At 40.2% G+C, this 26,389-nt stretch overlaps 1 protein-coding gene across 3 annotated transcripts in view; it reads left to right on the forward strand.

Annotated features, from left to right (window-relative positions):
• Window positions 1-2,948: 2,948 nt before the first annotated feature.
• Window positions 2,949-26,389, forward strand: part of LOC114031939 (transmembrane protein 241-like) — a 170,165-nt gene continuing 146,724 nt past the window's right edge. For 2 of the 3 annotated variants that reach the window (XM_027847156.1, XM_027847157.1), the window contains exons 1-3: window positions 2,949-3,109; window positions 12,409-12,455; window positions 22,256-22,333. In XM_027847156.1, coding sequence (XP_027702957.1) covers window positions 3,038-3,109; window positions 12,409-12,455; window positions 22,256-22,333 — 197 coding nt within the window. In that variant the 5' untranslated portion in view covers window positions 2,949-3,037. The remainder of the gene's footprint in view (window positions 3,110-12,408; window positions 12,456-22,255; window positions 22,334-26,389) is intronic. The other variant, XM_027847158.1, reaches the window with a different exon arrangement.

The raw sequence follows: 26,389 nt of genomic DNA on the forward strand, positions 1-26,389 counted from the left end.
ATTTTATCAAAATATTTTTTTAAAAAGTTCATAGATTTCAGGTAAAGAATATTTCATCTAGTAAAAACCTCTCATTTTACAGGGAGACATAAGTCCCCCTCACTTGAAAAGGGACTTTCCTTACTCAATTTCTAGTAATACTTTGACTTTGCCTGGTTCCTTCACAGTGTACCAAAAATTACCTTTATTTCTGTATATATCATAAATGCACTAGAAGAAGCAGCTGGTAGTGGGAATGATTGCTGGACTTGGAGTCAGGACAATCCTAGGTAACTTCCCTTTTTTGGACCTCAGTTTAATCTTTAAACTGAAGATAATGATACCTAAAGTATTTAATAATAGGTAGCATTTATAGACCACTTTACAAATATTATCTCATTTGATCCTCACAACAACCCTCCGAGGTGGGTGTTGTTGTAATCTCTATTTTTCAGATGAGGAAACTGAGGCTGACTACTAAGTATCCGAGGCAGGACTCAAACTCAGATCTTCCTGAGAGACTTGCCCACAGAGTTCTTGAGTCCTGTCTCAGAGAACAAAACCAAGAGCTGGGAAAGAAAGAAATCTTCATAGTCTTCCCAAACAGGTTGGTTGGGGTGGAAATTCTTTGTTCAAGAGCATTTCTTTCCTTTTTTTATAGAGTCTGATGCCTAAACTCTCAAGCACGAAGTAGTCTCTACTATGCATTTCTACAAGAAATCTGCCAATGCCTCTGTTTGCTGGTATCTCTTGGGAGGGACATTCTGTGGGATTCTGGGAAGGAAAGATTCCCTGGATTGTCAAAGGGTTAATCTGGTGACAACCCAAATTCAGTTTTTTTTTAAGTCAATGAGTCCAGAAACACTTATTAAGCATCTAAAATGTGCTGAGTACTATGCTAAGTGCTGGGATATAAAAGTAAAATAAACAAAAATCCCAACAACAACAAATCCACAAAAAAACAACACAATGTTGCTCTCAAAGGAGCTCACAGTCTAACGGGAACTGATAGCGTGCAAGATATTTAACCTCTGTTTGCCTCAGTGCCCTCATCTGTAAAATGGGGATTATAATAGCGTTGAGGTTTAGAGGTTTTGGGGTGCTGGGACCCCAAAATCATGACATGTAGGTCCTACCCAAATGAATTAGACCCAAACCTTCTTTCAGCCAAAGACTAGGTTTATTAAAGATCTGCCATATTGACCAGACTCTTAAGGAATCTGAATATTTGTGAGCTATTGGCTAGATTGTAAAAATCTAAGCCCTTGGCTAGGTTCTCCAGGAATCTGAACACCTTAATGAAAGTAAGATGAATCTTGTACACAGAAAGACTGTGAGAGGGATCCAGGAGGGGAGAATCTTGATGGGAGTGACTGGTAGAATGGAGTTTAGATAGGATCGAGAGTGGGAAATGGCCTGGGCCATCAGCAGGTAATAGACAATGGAGGGCTAAGCTAGGTTAAGGGTAATAGAGAATTGGGAGATGGGGCTAAGTATATAAGTATATATAATGATAGGCGAGTTGATAGGATTATCACCTCAGGCAAATGCCAGAGACTTTATTGATCAAGTGGGAGAATTCAAGGAGAATCCAGGAGACAAGTGGGACCCAAATTCCTTTTTGGGGTGAGGGGCAAAAGTCTTCGCTTGGTCCTGTACTCCATCATTAGCACCTACCTTCCAGGGTTGTTGTAAAGATCAAAGGACATAATATATGTAAAGCACTTAGTATTGTACCTGGCACATAGTAGGTGCTATATAAATGTTAGCTATTATTGTTATAGCCTGGGGTTCCTGTTATCCCTCTTTGGGAAAACCTAGCCGTGAATTATTCAGTTATTATTCAGTCACTCTTGATGATCCCATTTGGGCTTTTCTTGGCAAAAATACTAGAGTAGTTTGCCATTTCCTTCTCTAGCTCATTTTACAGGTGAGGAAAGGGAGATAAACAGAGTTGAGTGACTTTCCCAGGGTCACACAGCTAGTAAGTGAGGTCGGATTTGAATTGAGGAACAGAAGTCTTTCTGACTCTAGGTCCTGCACTCTATCCACTGAACCACCCAGCAGCGGGCTGTAAATTATACCTAAAGTTGAGTTTTCCTTGATTAACTCTAGGGATAGGGGAACAATCAAAAAAAGGTAATGACCCCTTCCACGTGGGCCTCCCAGCATCATCTTGGTCTCTGTGAGTTCAAAGTCTTGATGGGATGGGGACTGGGGGCTCTGAGTTACATACATGTTACTTTAGTACAGAAATGATTATAAACTTCTTGAAGGCAGGGATTTTGTTCAGTGGTGTCTGATTATTCATAACCCCAAGGATATTGGAGTGGTTTGCCATTTCCTTCTCCAGCTCATTTGACAGATGAAGAAACTGCGGCAAACATTTGCACAGGGTCACACAGCTGGGAAGTGTCTGAGGTCACATTTGAACTCAGGATGGTGAGTTTTCCTGACTCCAGGCCCGGTGCTCTGTGCACTAAGGCGCCACCTAGCGTCCAAGATGGAAAACGACCCGCCCAGGGGAGCAGGGACTGGGTGGGTACTTTTCATCTTTATCTCTTTAGCACAGAACCTTGCACCTAACCGGGGTTTCCTGTTGAACTGAATTAAACTGCAGGGGTTTAATGACATTTATACAAATTACATGCTCAGATGGGGGGCAATTAGGGTCGACCTAGCTCTCCCCCTTCCCAGCCCCAGCTCTTTTTCTACAGCTGGGGTTAATTTGCCTTCATCTAGGAGAGCAGAGAAGCTGCTCCCCTTCTCCCGCCCCAGACGGCTGCGGGTTCCCCAGGTAAGCAAATCAAAGCTCTTTCAGGGCGGCTCCAGCGCCGGTAAGCGCATTCCCAGGACCTCTACAGGGGGCATGGCCCCTTTAAGGAGGCAGAGCCCGGGGAGGGCTGTCCCTTCTGCTTATTGGAGCCCAGGCTGAGCAACGTGTGTCTGTCGTGGCATCTTCTCCGGGTTGCAGATTTCAGCGCCCTGGCTTTTGCAGAGCCCCGTAGGAAGCGATCCCAGCGCTCTTACCCATCTGCTGCAGAGGATGCTTTGACAGATGCATACAAAGAGACCGTTCCCGGGTCTCACTTTCTGTGCCTTCTACCTGGCCACCTACCTCACGAACAAGGTGAGAGAGAAGGGCGAGGTCGTGGGCGCGGGATGTCACTTTGCAGGGTCCCTTTGGGTCCTCGCGGCCACCCCGGGATTGCTTCTGTTGCTGCAGACCTTGGACTCCTTAGATAACTCCTGCTTTGTTTTGTCATTTTTAGTTAGAAGGGCAGTTCAGTCACCTCCAAGGCCCCTACCACCTCTAAAAATCATGCGTCTATGAACCTAAAAATTTTTGTTTGATTCATAACTTTGGGTCACTTGGCAAAAGAAAAAAAAAGAAAAGGTTCCTAGTCTATTGACCCCTAGAGAATATCAAGATCATTTATATAGTGCTTTATGTGTGTCACAACAATTCTGCTGTTCTTAGACCCATTTTACAGATTTGGTCTAACTGATGCTGAAAGAGGTTTAAATGACTTGCCAAGGTCACACAGCTAATGTGACTAAGGTAGGATTCAAATTCCGGTATTCCAGATTCCCAGGTCCTACAATCTAGCCTCTGTACACCTAGTGGTTAGGGTAAGGGTGAGAATGAAGAGTCCTCTCTTTTTGGAAAAGTGGAAAAACAGATTAATTACAAGCTGCCCCAGGAGCAGCCTATCATGGTGAAGAGAGCACTGGACTTTGAGCCAGGAAAAATCTAGGTTCAATACCTACCAGTGATACCTGTTATCTGTGGAGACCCTGACCAAGTTACTAATCCTTTTCTGCCTCAGTTTTCTCAGCAGTAAAATGAGATCAGACTTGATGATTGGTCACTTTGGTCTTCTCCAGCTCCTATCTTTTTCTTCCTCAAAGTCATTACCTGTGTATGCCACTGAATATCTCTTGGTAAAGCAATCTCGTAGAAGTAATAAAAGCATGTATTGTCTCCACTCCCATTCCTCTAAAAAAAACCCAACAAAACAGGGACTCGACCCTTTTTTGTGTGTCTGCCCTTTAGCACTTTGGTGAAGCCTATAAATACCTTAACATTTTTACATGCATAAAATGGAAAAGCAACTGTATTTATATGTTATTCATAGCGCCTACCTCCTAAGGTTGTTTTGAGGATCAAAAGAAATGATATTTGTAAAGCAATTATCACGGTGCCTGCCACACTCCGTTGTTGCTCAGTCTTCCTGACCCCTTTTTGAGGTTTTCTTGTCAAAGATACTGTGGTAGTTTGTAATTTCTTTCTCCAGTTCATTTACAGAAAAGGAAACTGAGGCAAACAGGGTTAACAGATTTGCCCAGGGACACACAGCTAGGAAGTGTTTGAAGTCGGATTTGAACTCAGATCTTCCTAACTCCTGGTGCAGCGCTTTATCCACTGGGCCGCATTGCTGCTGTGCCTGCCACATAGTAAGCGCTATGTAAGTTATCAAAATTTTTTTTTTCAAAAGTTCGTGAACCCCAAGTTAAGAATTGTCTCCTAAACAGACTTTTTCAACTCCTCTGATAATTCTTGCTCTGCCTACCCTCAGGGCTGTACTGAAGAAAATCTACTGTGTAGACCTTGCTGTGGCAATGAGACCTGCTCTGAATCTCTAATTACTAACCCATTTTTGGCAACCCTTCCCCAGGTGTTTTAAGTTAGACAATCATATCAAATTTTAAATATGAATTCTCATTTTAAATCAATTAAGTATTGTCACATGGCATAGTTAGGAAGTTTGAGGCTTGTCAGGAAGCAAGAATAAGGTGGCAGTTGGATAAAGTTTGGAAATTATTATTCCATACAGGCTTTACAAGCTATTAAACGACAGATCAAAACAAGGGTATCTTTCCTAGATGCAAGAAGATCTTAGGTCAGAGTTGGTTTTAGGACCAGTAAAGGGAAGAATATGTGGTCTTGTGGGCATTCGCTGAGGAGTCTGCCTTCAACAAAATAGTTTTTTTCTTTTTTTATTAATTAATTTATTTTTAGTTTTCAACATTCACTTCCATAAGCTTTTTTTTTTTTTTTCCCTTAAGGATAGGCAGTGGAGTTAAGTGACTTGCCCAGGGACACACAGCTAGTGTTATGTGTCTGAGGTCACATTTGAACTCAGGTCCTCCTGAATCCAGGGCCGGTGCTCAATCTACTGCGCCACCTAGCTTGGATTTTAAATTTTCTCCCCCTTCCTCCCCACGATGGTGTATAATCTGATATGGGCTTTACTTATACATTCCTATTAAACACATTTTCACATTAGTCATGTTGTAAGGAACCAATAGGAGGAACCACAAGAAAAGAAACAAAACAAAACAGAAGGAAAAAAAAAAGCAAATGGTATGCTTCCATTCAGACTCCTCCACAGGTCTTTTCTGCAGGTGGATAGCATTTTCCATCGTAAGTCTTTTGGAGTTGTCTTAGATCCTTGCATTGTTGAGAAGAGCCAAGTCTATCGAAGTCAGTCATTGCACAATGTAGCTGTTACTGTGTATAGTGTTCTCCTGGTTCTGCTCACTTTCAGCAAAATTATTTAATAAGACTTAGACCTGGCATGGCCTGAAGTTAGGCTAAAGGGATCAAATATAGCCATCCTCTTCTTTTACAAAAGAATAAACACGTGCCTCAACGGATTAAGAGATTTGCCTAAGTTACAAAGGCCTTTGGTCCAGATTCAACCTCTGCTCCTCTATCTCCAGATCCAAAACCCTTTTCACACTGACACCTGGCTGCCTTGGCGTCTGCTGAGCCCTTTCCCATTTCTTTGCTCCCCTCTTTTTTCAGATTTCTAGCTTGGATCCTCCTTTGTATCTGCCCCTTCCCAGCCTTCCTCCCCTGTCCCAATTCTGACCTCCGGTTAAGTCATTAGTTATTTGATTCTGTGTTTCATTGTAGAGTAGAGAGCTAGGGAGGTGGTTCCTTTTTTTTAATTGTCCCAAGCGCTGTGGAGTGTCTTAATAAATATTTATTGAATTCGTGAATGAGCAAAAAACCTCACATTTCCTCACTACAGTCCTATGAGGTAGATAAGGTTAATGTTTCATTGTCCCCGTTTTACAGATAAAGAAAAAAGCTTACAGTGGTTAAGTGGCTTTTGCATATTTTCACAGCTAGGAAGTCTTAGCTGGAATTAAAATCTGGGTTTGCTGTCTCCAAGCCTTAAGCTCGTTTTAAAAATTCTAAATGTAAATATAAAAAAAGTATTTCCATATTCATTGCAGAATATGAAAAGAGGATTTCCTATGAAATAATGAATCTCTTATTCTCTTTCCATTTGGAAGAGGAATAAGTGTTGATTAAAGTTAAAAATACATTTTGTACTTGCTATTATTATCCTCATTTATTTGAGGAAACTGAGGCAGATACAGGTTAAGTGACTTATTATACAAGGTCGAATTGTTAGTAAGTCCTTGAGGCTAGATTTGAACTTGAGTCTTCCTGACCCCTGGCTTAGCATTCTATCTCAACTGTGCTGCCTTAACTGCCTCTATTAAGGTAAGATTTCTAGCAGACATTATGCCTTAGTGGAAATCAAAGCCATATATTTCTCTTCCAAGAGCATTTGCATTTTAATTTAAATGGCAGGATACTTACCTTCCCAGGCTGTTGTGAGGATCAAATGAGATATTTCCTGAAATGTAGTAAGTGCTTAATAAATGTTTATTTCCTTCCTTCCTGTAGTTCTAATGGACATTCCAACCTAGTTATTATTCAGTATCAAATTAAGTATTTTTTACTCATAAGAAATAGCAACCTTCTCCAGCCTTTTCCTGTTCTTTACCACCCATAAGTTAAACTAAAATCTTTTTTGTTAAAGAAAAAAAAATCCATTGTGTACAGAATAATGGTCTTTTCTTAATGAAAAGACCTTATTAAAAAAAATGCTAAAATCTTTTCTCTTTAATAGTCTTACATTTCATTTCTTATATTAAAGATTTGTACATGTTCTTCATCTGAGAGCACTATTTTCAAATCACTTTCATTCTCTAGTTATAAAAGTATTTTTAGTAAAATATTTTAATATATTCAGGTTGTTATGTTGAAGAGTTATGGAAAGTTGCAAATTCAGTGTAAATGTCTAAAATATCAAATAAAGGAGATTGCTTTACCTTGCTAGTCAATTTTTCTCTAGTTTTCTGTAGTCACTTTTCTCTTTTTTTTTTAGGCATTTGGGGTTAAGTGACTTGCCCAGGGTCACACAGCTAGTAAGTGTTAAGTGTTTGGTCTGAGGCTGGATTTGAACTCAGGTCCTCCTGACTCCAGGGCCAGAGCTTTAGCCACTCCACTACCTAGCTGCCTCAATTTTCTCCTTTCTTAAACATTAAACACCCCACCTTAAACATTATTAGCAAAAGAACACAGATCTTATGATTTTTTTAACATGTAAAACAAGTACCTATAGTTGGATTGAAAGCTGTTGAACTGTCAAAGATCTCTCCGTGACTAATAATTTCTTTGTTACTTTTATAGGCTGGCACTGTTTCAAGGAAGCAAGATTTTTTTTTTAAAGATGAATATGATCTGTCTAAGCACCATATATCATAGAAGTTCAGAGTGTAAAAAATTTAGACTTAAAAGATGTTAAGAGGTGGGAAATGTGGGGCATGAAGTATGGCTTCCAAAGGTGTTACCCCTCCCCTGCCCCAGGGAATTGGAGAAAAAATCAGAAAATGTCACTTATTGAAATAGAAAAACTATTAATAATAAACATAAATAGGAATGTTTTCCAATAACATAGAAGGGGTAGAAAACACTTTCCTGATCTTGTGTTTAGGCCTTAGTGAAACTTTTTTTTTTTTGCTTAGGCAATCAGGGGTTAAGTGACTTGCCTAGGGTCACACAGCTAGTAAGTATCAAGTGTCTGAGACTGGATTTGAACTCAGGTCCTCCTGACTCCAAGGCCAGAGATCTATCGACTGTGCCACCTAGCTGCCCCTAACACTTTTTTTTTTTAAAGGAGAGAAAGAGGTTCTTTGGAACTGTAAACTAGAACTATTCAACCTATGGACTGTTTCACCTATTGGACCCTTAATTGGACTAGAGACAGGACAGAATCCATAACATGGTATTATTAGAGGCATCTGGGTGGCACAGTGTTGTGCTGGGCCTGGAGTCAGGAAGATCTTTGTTCAAATATGACCTCATGCACTCAATGGACAAGTCACTTAACTCTCTCTGCCTCAGTTTCCTCAACTGTAAAAGGGAAATAGTAACTTCCCAGGGTTGTTGTGAGGAGCAAATTAAAAAGATTACTAATTGAGAATTTGTCTTCATGTACCTTATGGGTGAGTGTAAGGACTACAGGAGTTTTCCTGCCCCACTAAGACAATGAGAAGCCCGTCCCTTTTTGTGTAGTGTAGATTCTCACTTTTTCATGTTATAAAGTGAAAATTTCCCAGATGTTTGCTTGTGGCACATTCAGCTTTCACTTAGCATTATATAAATACGTGTGCATATACGTGTGTAAACACGTATGTCCATATTGCTCTTATTCTCATTTCCACACTCACAAGTTAAGAGGCTGCTGAGTTTTTCAGAAGATTTATAGGAACTTTGGTTATCTGTTTATTTATGCTGGACATTACACCTCTTTACTCTCTGACACAGCTGGCTAATGTAGCAGCTGTTTTAGTCATATTTTCATTTAGAACAGAATGATGCACCTTTTGAGAGGAGCCTGGCTTTGTGTTCAAGCCCTGACTCTGATGGGCAGATGTGCAAGTCAGTCGATATCTCAGTGGCCCCCCAAGGAATGTTTTAAGACTCTAAATCTGCATTTGTAGGGGGAGTCCCCTCTTTCCCTACACCACCGATGACTTAGAAGGTGTAGAAAACACGTTAAAATATTCCTTTTTGTTTGTTGAGTCCTTGGTTTTTTTTTTTTTTCATTGTGTCATACTCTTTGTGACCCCTTTTGGGGTTTTCTTGGCAAAGATATTGGAGTGCTTTGCTATTTCCTTCTCCAGCTCATTTTGTAAATGAGGAGCTAGAACCGAGGCAAAGTTAAGTGACTTGCCCAGGGTCACACAGCTAGTAAGTGTCGGAGGTGGGATTTGAACTCATCAAGATGAGTCTTCCTGCCTCCAGACCCAGCACTCTATCCACTGTGCCACCTAGCTGCCCCCTGTATGGCTCCTACTATGTGCCAGGCACTGTGCTAAGCACTTTTACAAATACTGTTTCATTTGACGAATGAACTCATACGTCTGCTGTCCTCCCCCTCCTCCTGCCATGTACCTTTTCTTCTTTTTTTTTCCACGCACCTTTTCTTACAACGCTGTATGTATTTGTCGCAGAGTGATAAGTACTTCCTTGGGATTTATAACCAATGACACCATGCAGAATGATGGGTACTTAGGCAGAGAATCCACTAGGCTGTGACTGAAATTCATATCACATCATCTAGGATTTTCATTTGTACCAGTAGCATCATCTTTTTGCTATGAAAGATGGCCCATCCTAATGTCTTTATGACACATAGAGGTAGGAATCTGTGTTTGCTCTTTCTGTACTTTGTTTCCGTTTTAAAACAGCGTCTCTGTGCCAAGAAGGACCCACAAAGCCCATAATTAAATGAAGGGTCAATCAGTTGGCACTGGCTGGGTGTGTCTGGGGAAAGAATCAACTCCTCACTCTATTTTTGCAGAGTGTGGGTTTTGCAGAGGCATGGGTTCCCCTGATACATGACTAAACCTTGGGGAGAAATTATGGTAATGAATTGGGGCCAAGACAACAGCCAGGCCCTCCTTTCTCTAGACCAGTGGTTCTTCACCTGGGGTCCATGAACTTGTTTTAAAAAAATATTTTGATTACTATATTTTTTATAATTAAATTAATTTATTTTTAGTTTTCAACATTCACTTCCGTAAGATTTTGAATTTTGAATTTTCTCCTCCATGCTCTCCTCCCCCCTCCCCAAGACAGCATGCAATCTGATATAGACCCTACATATACATTCCTATTAAACATATTTTCACATTAGTCATGATGTAAAGAAGAATTAGAACTAATGGGAGGAACCACAAGAAAGAATAAACAAAACAAAACAACAAAAGAAAAGGAGAGCCAATAGTATGCTTCCATCTGCATTTAGACCCCGAAGTTCTTTGTCTGGATGTGAATAACATTTTCCATTGTGAGTCTTTTGGAGTTGTCTTAGATCCTTGCGTTGCTGAGAAGGGCAAAGTCTTTGATTACTGTATTTCAACACAATTGTTTTCCTTGCTAATCCTCTGTGTTTTATTTATACTTTTAAAAACATTATTCTAAGAAGAGGTCCATTGGCTTCACCAGACTGATAAAGGAGTCCATACCACAAGAAAAGATTAAGAACCCCAGGTCTGGAATCTGATGAGTACCAAACCAGAAAGGAAATCCTAATGTCTCATCTATCTCCTTCAGTTCACCCACTTGTACATCACCTCTCTGTCTTTTATCTGAGAAACACAGACATAACCTCCTGTCTCACTGCAGATTTCTAGCTTAAGTGATGCTCTTTAGCAACATGAATTGCTACAGGGGGAAATTTTAAGAATTGTAGATTTCAGTTTCTTTAGAGACTAGAGGCATGTTATATTACTGACACAGTCACAATGGTGAGTATAGCTTTAACGTTTGGAAAGCACTTTAAACAACTAAGTGAGGTAGATGGTAAGTGCTATTAATCCTCATTTTACAGATGAAAAAGGTAGAGAGGTGTCAGAATGGGAGTCAAACTCAGCTTTTCAGACCCTGAGGTCCCCTGGTCTTTTTGGGCAAGCAATAGGCACTGAATAAATATTTATCTTTTAAATTTTAAAATTAATATGTTTTGTTTTTACATCAGCTGCATTTCCAGGTATATCCTCGACCCCTCCCCTTCCCTTCCCTAAGAGTTGTCCCTTGTAACAACGAATGAAAAGGAGGGAAGAAAGCAGTCCAGCAAAGCTAAGCAACACCGTGACTGAATGTAGCAGAACATACTCTGTTCTACCCATAACCTCTTACCTCTGCAAAGAAGGGAGAGCTGCATTTTTCTCATTTTCTCTTCTGAGCCAAGTTTGGTTCTTATTTTTACACGGTTATGTTGTTGTTTTGCTCTCTTGAGAGGCAGCTAGAGGGCATAGGGGATAGATGATGGACCTGGAGTCAGGAAGACCAGAGTTCAGATGTGGCCTCAGACACTTATTAGCTGTGTGACCCAGGGCAAGTCACTTAACCTCTGCCTGCTTCAGTTTCCTCATCTTTAAAATGGGGATGATAATAGCACCTACTTCCCAGGATTGTTGGGAGGATCAAATGAAATAACATATGTAAAGCAAACCTTAAAGCCTTACAAATGTCAAGTTATGATTATGTCCGTTTACATATGTTGTAGTCATTGTGAAGTCCTTGTCTTAAGGAAGGTTGTCCTCAAGGGACCTCTTTTTACTTCCACATTAGGGTAGAAATAACTGGGGCAGCTGAAGAGGTGTGGGTGGGGCAGAATCACACATGTGTACAGCTAGGTGGCGCAGTAGAGCGATGAGCCTGGAGTCAGGAAGAGTCATCTGAGTTCAAATGCAGCCTCAGACACTTACTAGCTGTGTGACCCTGGGCAAGTCACTTAACCCTGTTTGCCTCAGTTTCCTCATCTGTAAAATGAGCTGGGGAAGGAAATGACAGTCCATTCCAATGTTTTTGCCAAGAAAACCACAAAATGGGGTCACAAAGAGTTGGAAAAAATGACTAAACAGCAACACTGAGGTTATGACTTGCCCAGGCTCACTAGCCAATGTGTGTCTGAAGCAGGATTTGAACCCAGGTTTTCTTGACTCCACGGTTAGCTCTCTGTTGACTGTTATGCTTAGGTAATAGCTTTCAATGACTCATTGCTTTGAACCTCCTTGATGGAGGTTTTTATCTTCCTGTGAACTGCTTTTAAGCAGTTTACAAACTTAATGTTTGTTGATTGACATCAATGTGATTTATTATTGCTTGTTGACTGGAGATTAGGTAACTGACCTGAGGTAGACATTATGAAGCTGTTTCAGCTTTTTCCTGGGGGCATTTGAATGTCTGTATTAAGGGGAGTGATTATTTGAAACTTTGGGGCTTTGGGTGATCATTGTACATGGTTCAAGGACAGGACAGAAATGTTGTAAAAGGCAGTATGCCATAGTAGATGGAGAGCTGGCCTTACAGGCATAAAGACTTGGGTTCAGATTCTACCTCTGACACATAGTAGCTGGATTACCTTGGTCAGGAAACCACCTCTCAGTGCTCTAGGTGACTCTCTTAAGGCTGTAAGTTATAGAGACAATACCAGCCTGTCAGTGGAGGATGTTTCTTCACTAGGGAGGAAATCACAGTGAAATTACAGGTTGAGGGATTTCCTTATGGTATATGAGAGATTTATAACATCTATGAACTTTGTTTTTCAGTATGTTCTGTCTGTCTTGAAATTCACCTACCCCACCTTATTCCAAGGGTGAGTACCTTTTAAATACATTTGTATGAAATGCATGGCAGCTAGGTGGCGCCACAGTACACAGAGCACATGTCTTGGAATCAGGAAGACAAATCTTTCTGAGTTCAGATCTGGCCTCAGACATTTAATAACTGTGTGACCCTGGGCAAGTCACTTAACCTGTTTGCCTCAGTTTCCTCATCTGTAAAATGAGCTGGAGAAGGAAATGGCAGACCATTCCAGTTTCTCTGCCAAGAAAATCCCAAATGGGTACACGAAGAGTCAGACACGACTGAAATGACTCAACAACAACAAAAAAGGGATTCTTTGGAAATCCTGATTTAGTCTGCATAATTTCCCCCTTCACTCCTAAATTTAGTTTAGTTCACTTATTACTCTTTTTCTTTCTCTCTCTAGTTTGGGGACCTCACAACTCTTCTAAGCTATAAGAATGAACTTGATTTTTATTAAAATTTTTTACTAGATTTTTTACTTTTATATAACCTTCTGAATATAATTCTTCCTCTTCTCTTACCCAATAAACCATCCCTTATAACAGAAGAGAAAGAAGAAAAGGTGTTCTGTAAAATTAATCAACACATCTATTGAGTCCAAGACTTATTATCCCAGAGCAGGTTTTGACTCTCTCTCTGTCATAATCATTTGCTTTTTAGTGTTTCCTGCCAAAAAGTTGGCCATGTAAGCCACCCTTTTGTACCTTCACTGCTTCTCCTTGGCTCAGTGGTGGCGATGGGAGAGTTAGAATACTCCTTGCTCCCCCCTGCCATTTCCAGGTTCTCTCCCTACCTCTGTCACTCAGTAATTTGTCTTCCTCTGAGGTTCGTGCTGTTCACATCTCCCTCCCAATCAGTATCCTGGTAGCAGTTTTCTACAGACTCCCAGGTCATTCCCCCTTTTTCCTCAATGAATTGGATACCTGGCTTACAGTTTTTCTTTTCTCCCCAACTCCAGCCTCATACTAGGAGACTTCAACATACATATTAATTCTTCCTCAAACATCCTAATCACTCAGTTCTTCAACCTACTCACCTCCCATGAGCTACTCCTCCACTCCACCTGGGCCTCACACAAAGATTATCATATCCTTGGGCTTGCTAAATCCACAAATGTACCACCTCCATGTTCAAGACTTTTGAAATCTCCTTATCTGACTGTAATCTATTGGCTTTTCACCTTTCCCTCTGCCCTCCTTTGCATAACCCTACTTTTTATTTGCACTGCGACCTCTGATCCCTTGACCCCTTAATTCTCTCCCAGGCCATCTCCCCTGCACTAGCCACTGTCTCCTCTTCTGCCCGTGTTGACTCCTTGGTGAATCAATTCAGCTTTACACTGGCCTCCTCCCGTGAGTAGGGCCTAACCCCCTTATTATATTACTGTCTTACTCCCAACCAAGCCTCAGCCTTGGATCACTCCTACCACTTGATGCCTTCATATGTATTACTGAATGAAAGTGGAGAAAATCACACAACTGTTCTGACTGGGTCCGCTACAGATTTATGTTACATAACCTCAACTGGGCCGTCACTGCTGCTAAGCAATCCTCCTTTATCAACCCACTATCCCCCTTTCCACAGCAGTTCTTCCAAACCAACCTTTTCATCCCTCTTCAAACTTCCCATGGCTTCCCCCCTTCCCCCTTCTCAGCAGAGACCCTTGCCTCATAGTTTATAGAAAAAAATTGAGGCAGTTTGCCATGAATTTCCTCTTCTCCCTTCCTCATTTCATCTTATTGAGGTGCATTCACCCACTTTTTCCTCCTTTACCCTTATTTTACATGATGAAGTGGCCTTACTCCTTACCAAGGCTAACCCCTTTACTTGTCCAAGCAATCTCATTCCATCCTGTCTCCTCCAACAGGCTGCCTCCTCTGTCATCCCCACTCTCACTTATTTTCAGTCTCTCCCTCTCTCATTCCCTATTGCCTACCAATGCCCATATCTACCTTACCCTGAAAAAACTCTCATTTGACCCCTCTATCCCTGCTAACTATTGTCCTCTGTCTCTTCTACACTTTGTAGCTAAACTCCTCAAAAAAGGCCATCTACAATAGGTGCTTCTACTTTCTCTACATTCGCTCCCTTCTTAATCCCTTACAATCTGGTTTCTGACCTCATCATTCCACTGAAACTGTTCTCTCCAAAGTTACTAATGATCTCTTAGTTGCCGAGTGCAATGGCCTTTTCTCCGTCTTCATTCTCCTTGACCTCTCTGCAGCCTTTGACACTATTGATAACTCTTCCTTGACACTTTCTTCTCACTAGGTTTTCAGGGCACCAGTTTCTCTTGGTTCTCCTCCTACCTACCTGACTACTCCTCCTCTGTCTCCTTTGCTGGATCCTTATTTACCTAATGCCCTCTAACTGTAGATGTCCATCAAGGTTCTGTCCTGGGCCTTCTTCTCTTCCCCTTCAATGCTGCTTTGCTTCACAGCTTCTAAATCTACCTTTCCTGCCTCGATCTCTCTGTTGATCTCTAATCTCCCATGGATTTAATTACCATCTCCATGCTGATGATTCTCAAATCTATCTTTCCTGCCTCAATCTCTCTGTTGAACTCCAGTCTCACATCTCCAATTGCCTTTTAGACATTTCGAACTGGTTGTCTAGTAAACATCTTAAAGTCAATATGTCCAAAACAGAATTCATTATCTATCTTTCCCCTTAAATCCTCCCTCCTCCCTCCACCTTCCCTATTACTGTAGCTGTAATATCATCCTCCAAGTCTCTCATGCTCACAACCTAGGAGTCATCCTGGATTCCTCTGTCCCATCCCCTGTATGGATATAGTTGTTGCCAAAGCATATAGATTGCACTTTTGTAACATCTCTCAAATACACCCCCTTCTCTTCTCTGACATTGCCACCATCACTCTGGTACAGGCCCTCATCACCTTACACCTGGATTATTGCAATAGCCTGCTTGTGGGTCTGCCTGCCTGAAGTCTCTGCCCACTCCAATCCATCATCCATTCACCTACTGAAGTGATTTTCCAAAAGTACAGTTCCAATCATGTCACTCTGTTACTCAATAAACTCTTGTTGGAGTTGTGAGCCCTATTTTCCTCCTGGATCAAATGCAGAATGCTCTGTTTGGCATTCAAAGCCCTTTGTAACGTAGCCCCCTCCTATCTTTCCAGTCTTCTTACACCTTACTCCCTAACATGTACTCTTGGATCCACTGATACTGGCCTCCTGGCTGTTCCATGAGCAAGACACTTCACCTCTTGGCTCTGGGCATTTTCCCTGGCTGTTAACCCATTGTGAGAATAATTTTGATACCCCTATTCAATTTGATCAGTATCTACTCAGTTCATTGTCGCTTATTGTGTATCAATGATTGTAATAGTAAATTAAGTAGAATAGGATTAAGTTTGAGTGAGTTCTGATAATGATTTTAGGATAAGGATTAGGATTAATTAATCCACTGTATATTGATGATGATATCCATGTGTTGATGATAATGGCTGATAGATTTATACTATGTAGATTTATAGTTTGATATTTAGGCCTGCATTAACATGTGTCATGGATAGGGATAGAGACTTACTGCTCTACTCTACCATTCTTTTCTACCCTGTGTTCTGGAAAACCACAGCTTCCATATCCTTTTGTACCTGATGGTCGTAACAAACAAGTAAAAAGCCTCAGAATCCTATTGCTTAGTCATTGACTAAACACTCATGATTGATGACATGTGGAAAGCTTGATGACTTAACTATAGTGATTGATGGACATCTCCCTTGAGCATATGGGAGTTCCTTCCTTTGGCTATTTCCTGTAGTCAAACGTGGAGTTTCCACTTTCTCCCCTTGACCAATCTGTAACTTTCCCTTTTTTGGAATTGGCCAATTGAAGAATTGTACCACCCCATTGTATTTTTAGTACTCTTATTCTCCATAAATATGCCTGGCCATTGGACAGAAAGGGGTCAATGACTGCAGAGGCAAGTTTTGAATCCAGTTTCTTTTTCTTTTTTTACATAGTATTTTATTTTTTCCCCCAGTTACATGTCAAGAAAATTATTAGCATTCATTTTTACAAGATTTGAGTTCCAAATTTTTCTCTCCCCCTCCTTTCCTTCCTCTCTTCTGAAAATGGTAGACAGTTTGATATAGTTTATACATGTGCTATCATGTAAAACATATTTCCATTTTAGTCACAGTTGTGAAAGAAGAAACAGATCAAAAGAAAAAAAAACATGAGAAAGAATAAAGTAAGTGAAAAAAATATGCTTCGATCTTCATTCAGAGTCCATCAGTTCTTTATCTGTTTATGGATAGTATTTTCCTTCATGAGTCCTTTGTACTTGTCCTGGAGCGTTGTGTAGCTGAGAAGAGCTGAGTCACTCATAGTGGATCATCACACAGTGTTGCTGATGCTGTGTATAATGTTTTCTTGGTTCTGCTCATTTCACTCTGCATCATTTTGTACAAGTCTTTCTAGGTTTTTCTGAAATCTGCCTTTTCATCATTTCTTTACTTCTTTCTTTCTTTCTTTTTTTTTTGGTAGATTTTATTTTATTTTATTTTAATTTTTTTTTTATATTTAGCATGTGTTTTTACAACTTTGGGTTACAAATTTTCTTCCTTCCTCCCTCCTCACCCATGAAAAGGCAAGCATCTTGATACAGGTGATAGATGTGTAGTCATGCAAAACACTTCCATAGTGGTCCTGTTGTGAAAAACTAAGTATATTTCCCTTCATCCTATCCTACCCCCCATTTATTCTATTCTCTCTTTTGACCCTGTCCCTCCTCAGAAGTGTTTGCTTCTGATTATCCCCTTCCCCAATCTGCCCTCCCCTTTATCAACCCCCTGCTCTCTTGTCCCCTTCCCTCCTTATTTTCCTGTAGGGTAAGAAAGATTTCCATACCCCATTGTGTATGTTATTCCCTCCTTAAGCCAAGTCCTATCAGAACAAGATTCACTCATTCCCTCTCACCTTCTCCCATTTCCCCTCCACTATAAAAGCCTTTTCTTGTCTGTTTCATGTGAGATAACTTAACCCATTCTACTTCTCCCTTTCTCCTTCTCCCAGTATAATGCTCTCTCACCCCTTAATTTTATTTTCCGGATATCACCCCTTCATCTTCAACTCACCCTGTGCCCTCTATCTATCTATCTATCTATCTATCTATCTATCTATCTATCTATCTATCCATACATATAATTTTTCCCTCCCACTACCCTAATACTGACAAAGGACTCATAAGTTACAAATATCATCTTTCCATGCAGGAATGTAAACAGTTCAACCTTAATAAGTCTCTTATGATTTCTCTTTCCTGTTTACCTCTTCCATGTTTCACTTGAGTCTTGTATTTGAAAGTCAAATTTTATATTCAGCTCTGATCTTTTCCTCAGGAATGCTTGAAAGTCCCCTCTTTCATTGAACGACCATTTTTTACCCTGAAGGATTATACTCAGTTTTGCTGGGTCGGTGATTCTTGGTTGTAATCCTATCTCCTTTGCCCTCTGGAATATCATACTCCATGCCCTCCGGTCCCTTAATGTAGAAGCTCCTAAATCTTGTGTTATCCTGATTGTGTTTCCACAATACTTGAATTGTTTCTTTCTGGCTGCCTACAATATTTTCTCCTTGACCTGGGAAATCTGGAATTTGGCTACAATATTCCTAGGAGTTTTCCTTTGGGGATCTCTTTCAGGAGGTGATTGGTGGATTCTTTTAATTTCTATTTTGCCCTCTGGTTCTAAAATATCAGGGCAGTTTTCCTTGATCATTTCTTGAAAGATGATGTCTAGGCTCTTTTTTTGATCATGGCTTTCAGATAGTCCAATAATTTTTGAGTTCTCTCTCCTGGATCTATTTTCTAGGTCAGTTGTTTTTCCAATGAGATGTTTCACATTCTCTTCTATTTTTTCATTCTTTTGGATTAGTTTTACAGTGCCTTGATTTCTCATAGAGTTACTAGCTTCCAGTTGCTCCATTTTAATTTTTTTTTTTAGGCAATTGGGGTTAAGTAACTTGCCCAGGGTCACACAGCTAGTAAGTGTCAAGTGTTTGGTTTGAGGCCAGATTTGAACTCAGGTCCTCCTGACTTCAGGGCCAGTGCTCTATCCACTGCACCACCTAGCTGCCTCCTCCATTCTAATTTTTAAGGAAGTATTTTCTTCAGTAAGCTTTTGGACTTCCTCTTCCATTTGGCCAGTTTTGCTTTTTAGGGCATTCTTCTCCTCATTGGCTTTTTGGACCTCTTTTGCCATTTGGGTTAGGCTATTTTTTAAGGTGTTATTTTCTTCAGTATTTTTTTGGGGTCTCCTTTAGCATCACTCTCACTTTTTCCTCTACTTTTCTTGCTTGCTTCTCAAAATCCTTTTTGAGCTCTTCCATGACCTGGGACCAATTCATATTTTTCTTGGAGGCTTTGGATGTAAGAGCTTTGGCTTCATTGTCTTCTTCTGGTTGTATGTTCTGATCTTCTTTGTCACCAAAGAAGATAATATAGTCTGACTATTTTTTCACTGTTTGCTCATGATCCCCGCCAATTACTTGAGTTATAAACTCTTTGTTAAGGTAGGGGTCTGTTTCCAGTGTGGAGAATGTATTGTCCCAAGCTTCAGGGGTTTTGTGCAGCTGTTTTCAGAGATACTTCTAGGGACCTGTAAATTTTCAGTTCTTCCAAGGTGCTGTGAGGTGTTTACTCCTTTCCTGTCCTGTGCTCTGGTCTATGAGTGACCACAAGCACTCTTTTCTGCCTTGGAACTGTGAAGAGGATTTCCTCTCCACAGCCACCACAAGCTCCACCATGCCAGCGCTCCTTCTCGCCCCAGGACCACTACCCAGAACCGCAACCCAGATCCAAGCATGGGCAAAGCAAGAGAATCCTGCACTAGCAGAGAGATCCCTGCAATCCCTTTCTGATCAGCCACTCGATTCCCCCTCAGTCTGTGGGCTGGAAGCTCAGGAGGCAGCCACTGCCCCAGGGCCAAGCTCAGGGAATGGGGCTGGGACCCTGCACTTCTCTTTCACCACTGCAGAAACAGACTTTTCCCACTGACCTTCTAAGTTGTCTTTGGCATTCATGGATTGAGAAGCCTGGAAACCACCACAGTTGCCTGTGATTCAGTCCTCTGAGGCCTGCTCCAGGTTCGCTGTGGCCTGCACGCTCACACTGAACTATACTCCTCTCCCAACCCGGCGCGATATACCTTTCCAATCAACCATCCAGGTTGAATTGGGCTGGAAATTTGTTTCACTTTGTCTTTTTATGGGTTCTGCTGCTTTAGAATTTGTTTAGAGCCATTTTTTATTTGGAGGGGTTTGGGGGAGAACTCAAGCAAGTCACTGCTTTTATGCCACCATCTTGGCTCTGCCCCCCGAAACCTTTTTATCATTTCTTATTGCACAATAGTATTCCATTACATTCATATACCACAGATTGTTCAGCCATTCCCCAATTGATAGGTATCTCCTTAATTTCTAATATTTTGCCACCACGGAAAAGGGCTGCTATATTTTTGCACATGTAGGTTGGATCCACTTTTTTTTTTGGTAAGGCAGTTGGGGTTAAGTGACTTGCCCAAGGTCACACAGCTAGTACATGTCAAGTATTTGGTCTGAGGCTGGATTTGAACTCAGGTCTTCCTGACTTCAGGGCCAGTGCTCTATCCACTGCGCCACCTAGCTGCCCCTTGGATCCACTTTCTTAAGCATGAACAGTTTCTCTAATACATTGAAAATTCTCAGAGTGCCTCAGTGACCTTTTGTTGCACATTGAGTTGGAATTTTGGGGTCACACCATGCCTGGAATGTGTTCCCTCCTTTGTTCTGATTGTTGACTTCTTGACTTCCTATGAATCCAAATTAAAATCCTACCTCTTGAAGTCTTCTCCAATCCCTCTTAATTCCAATGATTTCCCTCTTTTAATTATTTCCAATTTATCCTATATTATAGCTCGCTTTGTAGCTATTTGTTTGCATGTTGCCTCCCCTATTAGATTGTAAGCTCCTTGAGGGCAGGGACTATCTTTTGCCTCTTTTTATATTTCCAGAGCTTGGGACAGTACCTGGCACATAATAGGAGCTTAATAAATGTTTATTGATTGATTGAAAAGAACTAAGGGGCAAGGATAATTGAAAAAAATGATCCTTCAAAAGAAGTCTAATACTGTGAATATATCAATATTTCAAAAGATCCATGGTTCCATCTTGTAAGTAATCTCTCTAACAATATAGGTCACTGTGTCCTTGATTGGTGGTCTTCACAAGTTATTGTAGCCAATATTTTCATGAAGACCCTCTCAGAATTTAGTTCATCTAGACCTTAGGTGACAAACAGTGCATGGCTGGACCCCTATTTAACACTTTTCTAAGCTGGGTAGGACCTACCAATGCTTGTTTCTTCAGAAATCTAGGGGTACTTCATGCCGTGGTGAAGCAAAAGAATCATTGATGTAGGACCATCTTATGGGGCTGGAGTCTCATGTAGAATGGAACATCCCTATGATGAGGGAGTTATTTAGTTTTTAGGTATCCACAACTCTGTGAGCATATGGCAATAAGAAACAAAACAAAACAACTGATTACTTAGGTCCTTAGCCACTAAGTACAGTATTGTAGCGATGTCTTTAGCAATTGATGAATCAACAAATATTTATTAAGCATTTACTACTTCAGTGGATGAAATAGTTCCTACTTGCAGGCCCTTATGTTCTACCAGGAGACATCCACATTAAATATGATCTGTGATTGAATTTAGCCCAGCGACCAAAAGTTGTGATGTTCTGTTCAATGTTTCAGAGCACAGAACGTGATTTACTAAACTTGATCTGCTCTGGCTTCAAACTATTTGGACCAGCCCAGTTTGGAGGAGTAAAGAAAGGGCAAAGCTCAGATGCCGACTTGTGTCCTTTTTTGTCCTTTTGTAGTCTTTCACGGCTACTTTTACTTCTGAAAATTAGCTTGTAGAAAGCCACAGGCATAGAGAATACTGAAGATTTTCTTAGTTACTTGATTTGAAACTTGAGAAAATTGAGCTCTTCTAAAATAGACATACTCCAAAAATGTGAATATTTTTATTCCACATGGCAGTCAGAAAAAAAAGGAGTATATCAGCTACTCCTATAGAAGAAAACTGCTAGGGGGAAAAAAACCACACTTGGGAAATGTGGTTTTAGGCAACTTTGTTGTTAAGTACCAAATATTTAGTAGCACAAAAAATGGTTACCATAAATGTAGTGGATTTCTAGTCCTGTGCGTGATAGAAATGATGGTCGTGAAAGTTTCCTGTGTGGTGATGCCAGTCTCCAGGTATGAAATGGAGGGAGGGGAAGGGAATAAGCATTTATTAAGTGCCTAGGTACTGTGCTAAGTGTTTTCAATAACATTTTGTTATTGTTGTTTCAATTTGTTTTCAACAAATAATATCTTATTTAATCCTCACAACAACCGTGTGAGATAGATGTTGTTATTGTCCTGATTTTATAGTTGAGCAAACTGAGGCAAGCAGAGGTTAAGTGAGGCTCACACAGCTAATAAGTGTCTGAGGCCAGATTTGAGCTCCTGACCCAGCGCTCTATCAGCTGCATCACCAATAGCCTCTTTTAAAAGGCTTAAGTTGTGCCTAAAAGTTATAAATTACATAGAAAACTGTTCTCTTCCTGGCCATCTTCTCCCTTGAAAGAGGCATTGACCTCTTTCAAGGAAGGAAATTCATATCTGTAAAATAATTCAATGTGTTTGCATTTGATGTTAGGCCATGAATGTTCTGGGACTATAGACATTAATGACAATAATCGTATCCACTGTGATCTTTCTGTTGATAACTGTGTTATTTCAGGTGGCAGACATTAATTGGTGGACTTTTGCTTCACATTTCTTGGAAACTTGGCTGGGTGGAGATCAACAGCAATTCCAGGTACAGTGAATTCTACCTTAGCATAATTCATAAGCTGCTTATTTTTTAATGTATGTTGCTTTCTTAGGTTTTTCATCTGAGTCTTTGATTTTTAAAAATATAATGGTTTGGGTTTTCTCTGAGACATAAGTTAACTCATAACTGGAATGTGATATAGAGTGTAAGACTTAGATTCATGTATAGTATACTGATGCAATGATTATAACCTGTTTTTAAAGCTGATTTGTTAAAAATATTTTAGAGCTAATAATATTTTTCACTAACTAGAGAATCTACTTTGGTCCTTTTTCACTTTTCCCCATCCTGCCTAAACCCATTCTCTTATTATTTACCATATAACCAGGGTGAAGCTATGATAATAATGCCCAATAACTGACATTTTTGTATCACTTTAAGGTTTGCAGAGCACTCTTTATTCTCTGGCTTATTTTTTTCATAACAACCCTCTGAAATGGGGATACCCATTTTACCTGCAAGTCAAGTTGACAAAAATTTATTAAGTGCACACTAGTGCCAGGCACTGATCTAGGTGCTGAGGATTAAAAGAAAGGCCAAAAAAAATAGTCTTTGTTATTAGGGAGCTCATAGTCTAATTGGAGGAGACAACATGCAAACAATTATGTGCAAACAGGGTATAGACAGGAAAAACTGGATATAATCTCAGAGGAAAGACACAAGCCATTAAAGCAAAAGGTTTCTTATTCAGAAGGTGAGATTTTATCTAAGACCTAAAGAAAGCCAAAGAAGCTAGGAGGCAGAGATAAGGAGTGAGAGAATTCTAGGCATGGAAGCAGCCAGTGAAAAAATCCAGTCCAAAGATGGGTGTCACTGAGTATGTGTATGTGGAAAGGAGCAAGTCATAAGAAGATTGGAAGGGTATGATGGGACCAGGTTTTAAAAGCCAAACATGACTTTATATTTGATCTTGGAGGTGAGAGGGAGCCATTGGAGTTTACTGAGTAGGGAGGTGACATGGGCAGACCTTCACTTTAGGAAGATCAACTCTGGCCTTGGAGTCAGGAGGACCTGAGTTCAAATCCAGCCTTAGACATTTGACACTAGCTGTGTGACCCTGGGCAAGTCACTTAACCCTTATTGCCTCAAAAAAAAAAAGGAAGATCAAATTGACAGCTAGGTGGAAGATGGACTGGAAATGGAGAGAGACCCTTCCTCTTGCTGAAAGGCAGGGAGACCAACCAGTAGGCCATTACAATAGTCCAGGTGTGAGATGATGAGGGCCTGGGCCTGTTCCATGGTGGTGGCAGTGTCAGAGAAGAGAAGTAGGCATATACAGCATTGTTCTTTGTCCTTTGCTCTCAAAGAGGATGAATGACATCAGGAGGGTGATGTCTTGATTTGCAAGTAAATTGGGTTTAAGTGAGGCAGAGCTGTGCAAAGTCATCAGTCTCACTGTCTCCTCCAGAGTCGTCAGCTTTCAGTGGTGAGACATAAGTCAAGACCATTGGCCATGGCTCAGCAGGCATATAGAAGAGGTGTTTTGAAGGCAGAATTGACACGATTTGATTTTTGATTAGATATAGGAGGTTGGTGGTGAGAGAGAGTAAGATGTTGAGAATGACATCTAGGTTAGGAGCCTGGGTGACTAGGAGGGTGATAGTATCCTCAAGAATAATAGAAAAGTTAGAAAGAAGGGAGGCTTTAGGGAGGATAATGAGTTGTTTTGGATTTGTTGAATTTAAGATAACTATGGGAAATTAAGTATGAAATGTCCAATAGTCATTTGGAGATATGAGACTGGAGGTTAGCGCTACTTAAATAGATCTGAGCATCCTTTTGGCATAGAGATAATAATTAAATCCATGGGAGTGGTTGAGATGACCAAGTAAAATAGTATAGAAAGAGAAGAGAGTCCATGGGAGTGGTTGAGATGACCAAGTAAAATAGTATAGAAAGAGAAGAGAACCTTGGGGGGGCACTCATGGTTAGTGGGAGCTACCTGGATGAAAATCTAGTAAAGTAACTGAGGAGTATCCAGAGGTATGAAGAGAATCACAGATTAGAGAAAACCAAGGTTCACTTAGCAAGTAATTCTCAGACATGGGATTCAAACCAAGGTCTCTTCCTGACTCTGTCTGCAGTCTTTCTAGTTTATCCTGTTGCTTTTCTATATGCAAATTAAATTAATGCTTCTCCATTATTAATTTTGTCAGTATAGTAATCTGATTTAGTTAATTCAATCCAACAAATCCGTTTGATAGTCTAAATTATTTTTTTGATTACTTCAGATTAACTGGAGAATTGTTAAATTGCTACCTTCACTCAGCACTAATATAGTGATTTGTATGTAGTAGACACTTAATAAGTGCTTGTTGGATTGGACAAGAAGAATTCATGTGTTTATTACATTCATATTTCTGTGCAAATATAAAAATCCACTGAAAAATCAATAAAGAAAAATCATAAGAAAGGGAGGCTAAGTTTGTTGCTTTTTAAAAAATTGTCTTGGGGCAGCTAGGTGGCGCAGTGGATAGAGCACCAGCCCTGGATTCAGGAGGACCTGAGCTCAAATCTGCCCTCAGAAACGTAACACTTACTAGCTGTGTGACCCTGGGCAAGTCACTTAACCCCATTGCTAGCCCCCCTCCCCCCAAAATTGCCTATTACTTGATTTTTTAAGGTCCTTTTAGATTTTTTTTTTTTTTTTAGCTCAAACGATTGGATGTTGGTTAATTTATAAGCCTCTGCCAAGTGATACTATTGTAGATTGTAAGAGTTAATATACTTCACAAAATGCCTAACTTTACCAGTAGGGAGCAATTATTTACCCTGATAGTATTTGGTCAGTAATAATAAATGAATATTTTCGTGGCATAGTTTTTTTTCAACTTGAAAATTAAGATCTTTTTGGGGTTTTGTAAAGATTGACAAATAGAAATTAAGTACAGGCCTTTCCCATGAAGTTATTTGCTCTTTAAAAGAACACCGTTGTAGCATTACATTTTTGCTTTATAGCAGGTCTTTCAGGGAGCTTCGTATGTCCACAATAAACATTCAGACTTCCTTAGAAAATAAAATTCTGTGAAAAAAATTACTATAAAGAAAGCACTAAGTTTCAGTTTTCAGATGACACAAATTTGAAGAACTGTTGGGACTTCAAGTCAGCAAAGAGGAAAGAGAAAGCTGATTCCAGCTCATAAAAATCAGTGTTAATTCTCCCCTGAAATTTGTGGCCATGTCCCAATAGATTTTAAAGTTGTAATCAAGGGAACTGGAGCTGGGTTGGATTCTAACGATGCTGTTTCTTTTAAAATCGGCTTTCTCAGCTTGATAGTCCAATTATTAATATGTTGAAAATATGTAAGATTTGCAAATATGAGTCAGCCTCTGGCCACATATTGTCCTGATTCCATAAAAGTGACTCTTGCCTGAGTCATTTTCCTTTAAGGCTTATTTGCCAAGGCTGTTGGTCATTAGCAACTAATCCTGGGTGATCACAGAGCCTTCTGTTTTAAGAAAGATAACCGCTGTTTCTTCGGCCACATGTTTGTTGTTATTGTTGTCTACCAGCTGCTGTGGTTGCCAAATCCTTGGAGAACTTTTAATGTGATTTTTCCAACAGATGTTCAATCCCTTGCAGAAATAGTTATGCATTGTAGAGTCGTGATCCTGCGGGAAAGCTGTGACCCATTATGCCTTACGTGGATGTAGTCGACAGTGTTCTGAAGTTATAGTGTTGTTCAAACTCGTTTGGCAATTTGTCCCGTATGAAGATGGAAGAATTAGTCCTATAGAACCCGAGTTCTCAAGCCACTTAAAATTTACATCTAATACTTTTAAAATAATTTACTGTAATTGCTCAAAACTTGAAAAGTTACTTTCAGTCTCATTTGTCATACCATTTTTCAACCACTTTCATGAGATAGAAAATTATTTTGAAGTGAGAGAAATAGTATTGGCTTAACACAAATGCCAATAGAGCTGAAGCTGTGATTTTAGCTAATGTTCCCTTCTCCAGTTAGTGAAAGAAGGTTGCCGACTGATCCAACAGAAGCTTCCCTAACCCTCTTCCTTAATTTTCCATCAGGGGATCTTACT

This window comes from Vombatus ursinus, unplaced genomic scaffold, assembly GCF_900497805.2.
Source record: "Vombatus ursinus unplaced genomic scaffold, bare-nosed wombat genome assembly UNPS02015255.1, whole genome shotgun sequence".
NCBI classification, from domain to species: Eukaryota; Metazoa; Chordata; class Mammalia; order Diprotodontia; family Vombatidae; genus Vombatus; species Vombatus ursinus.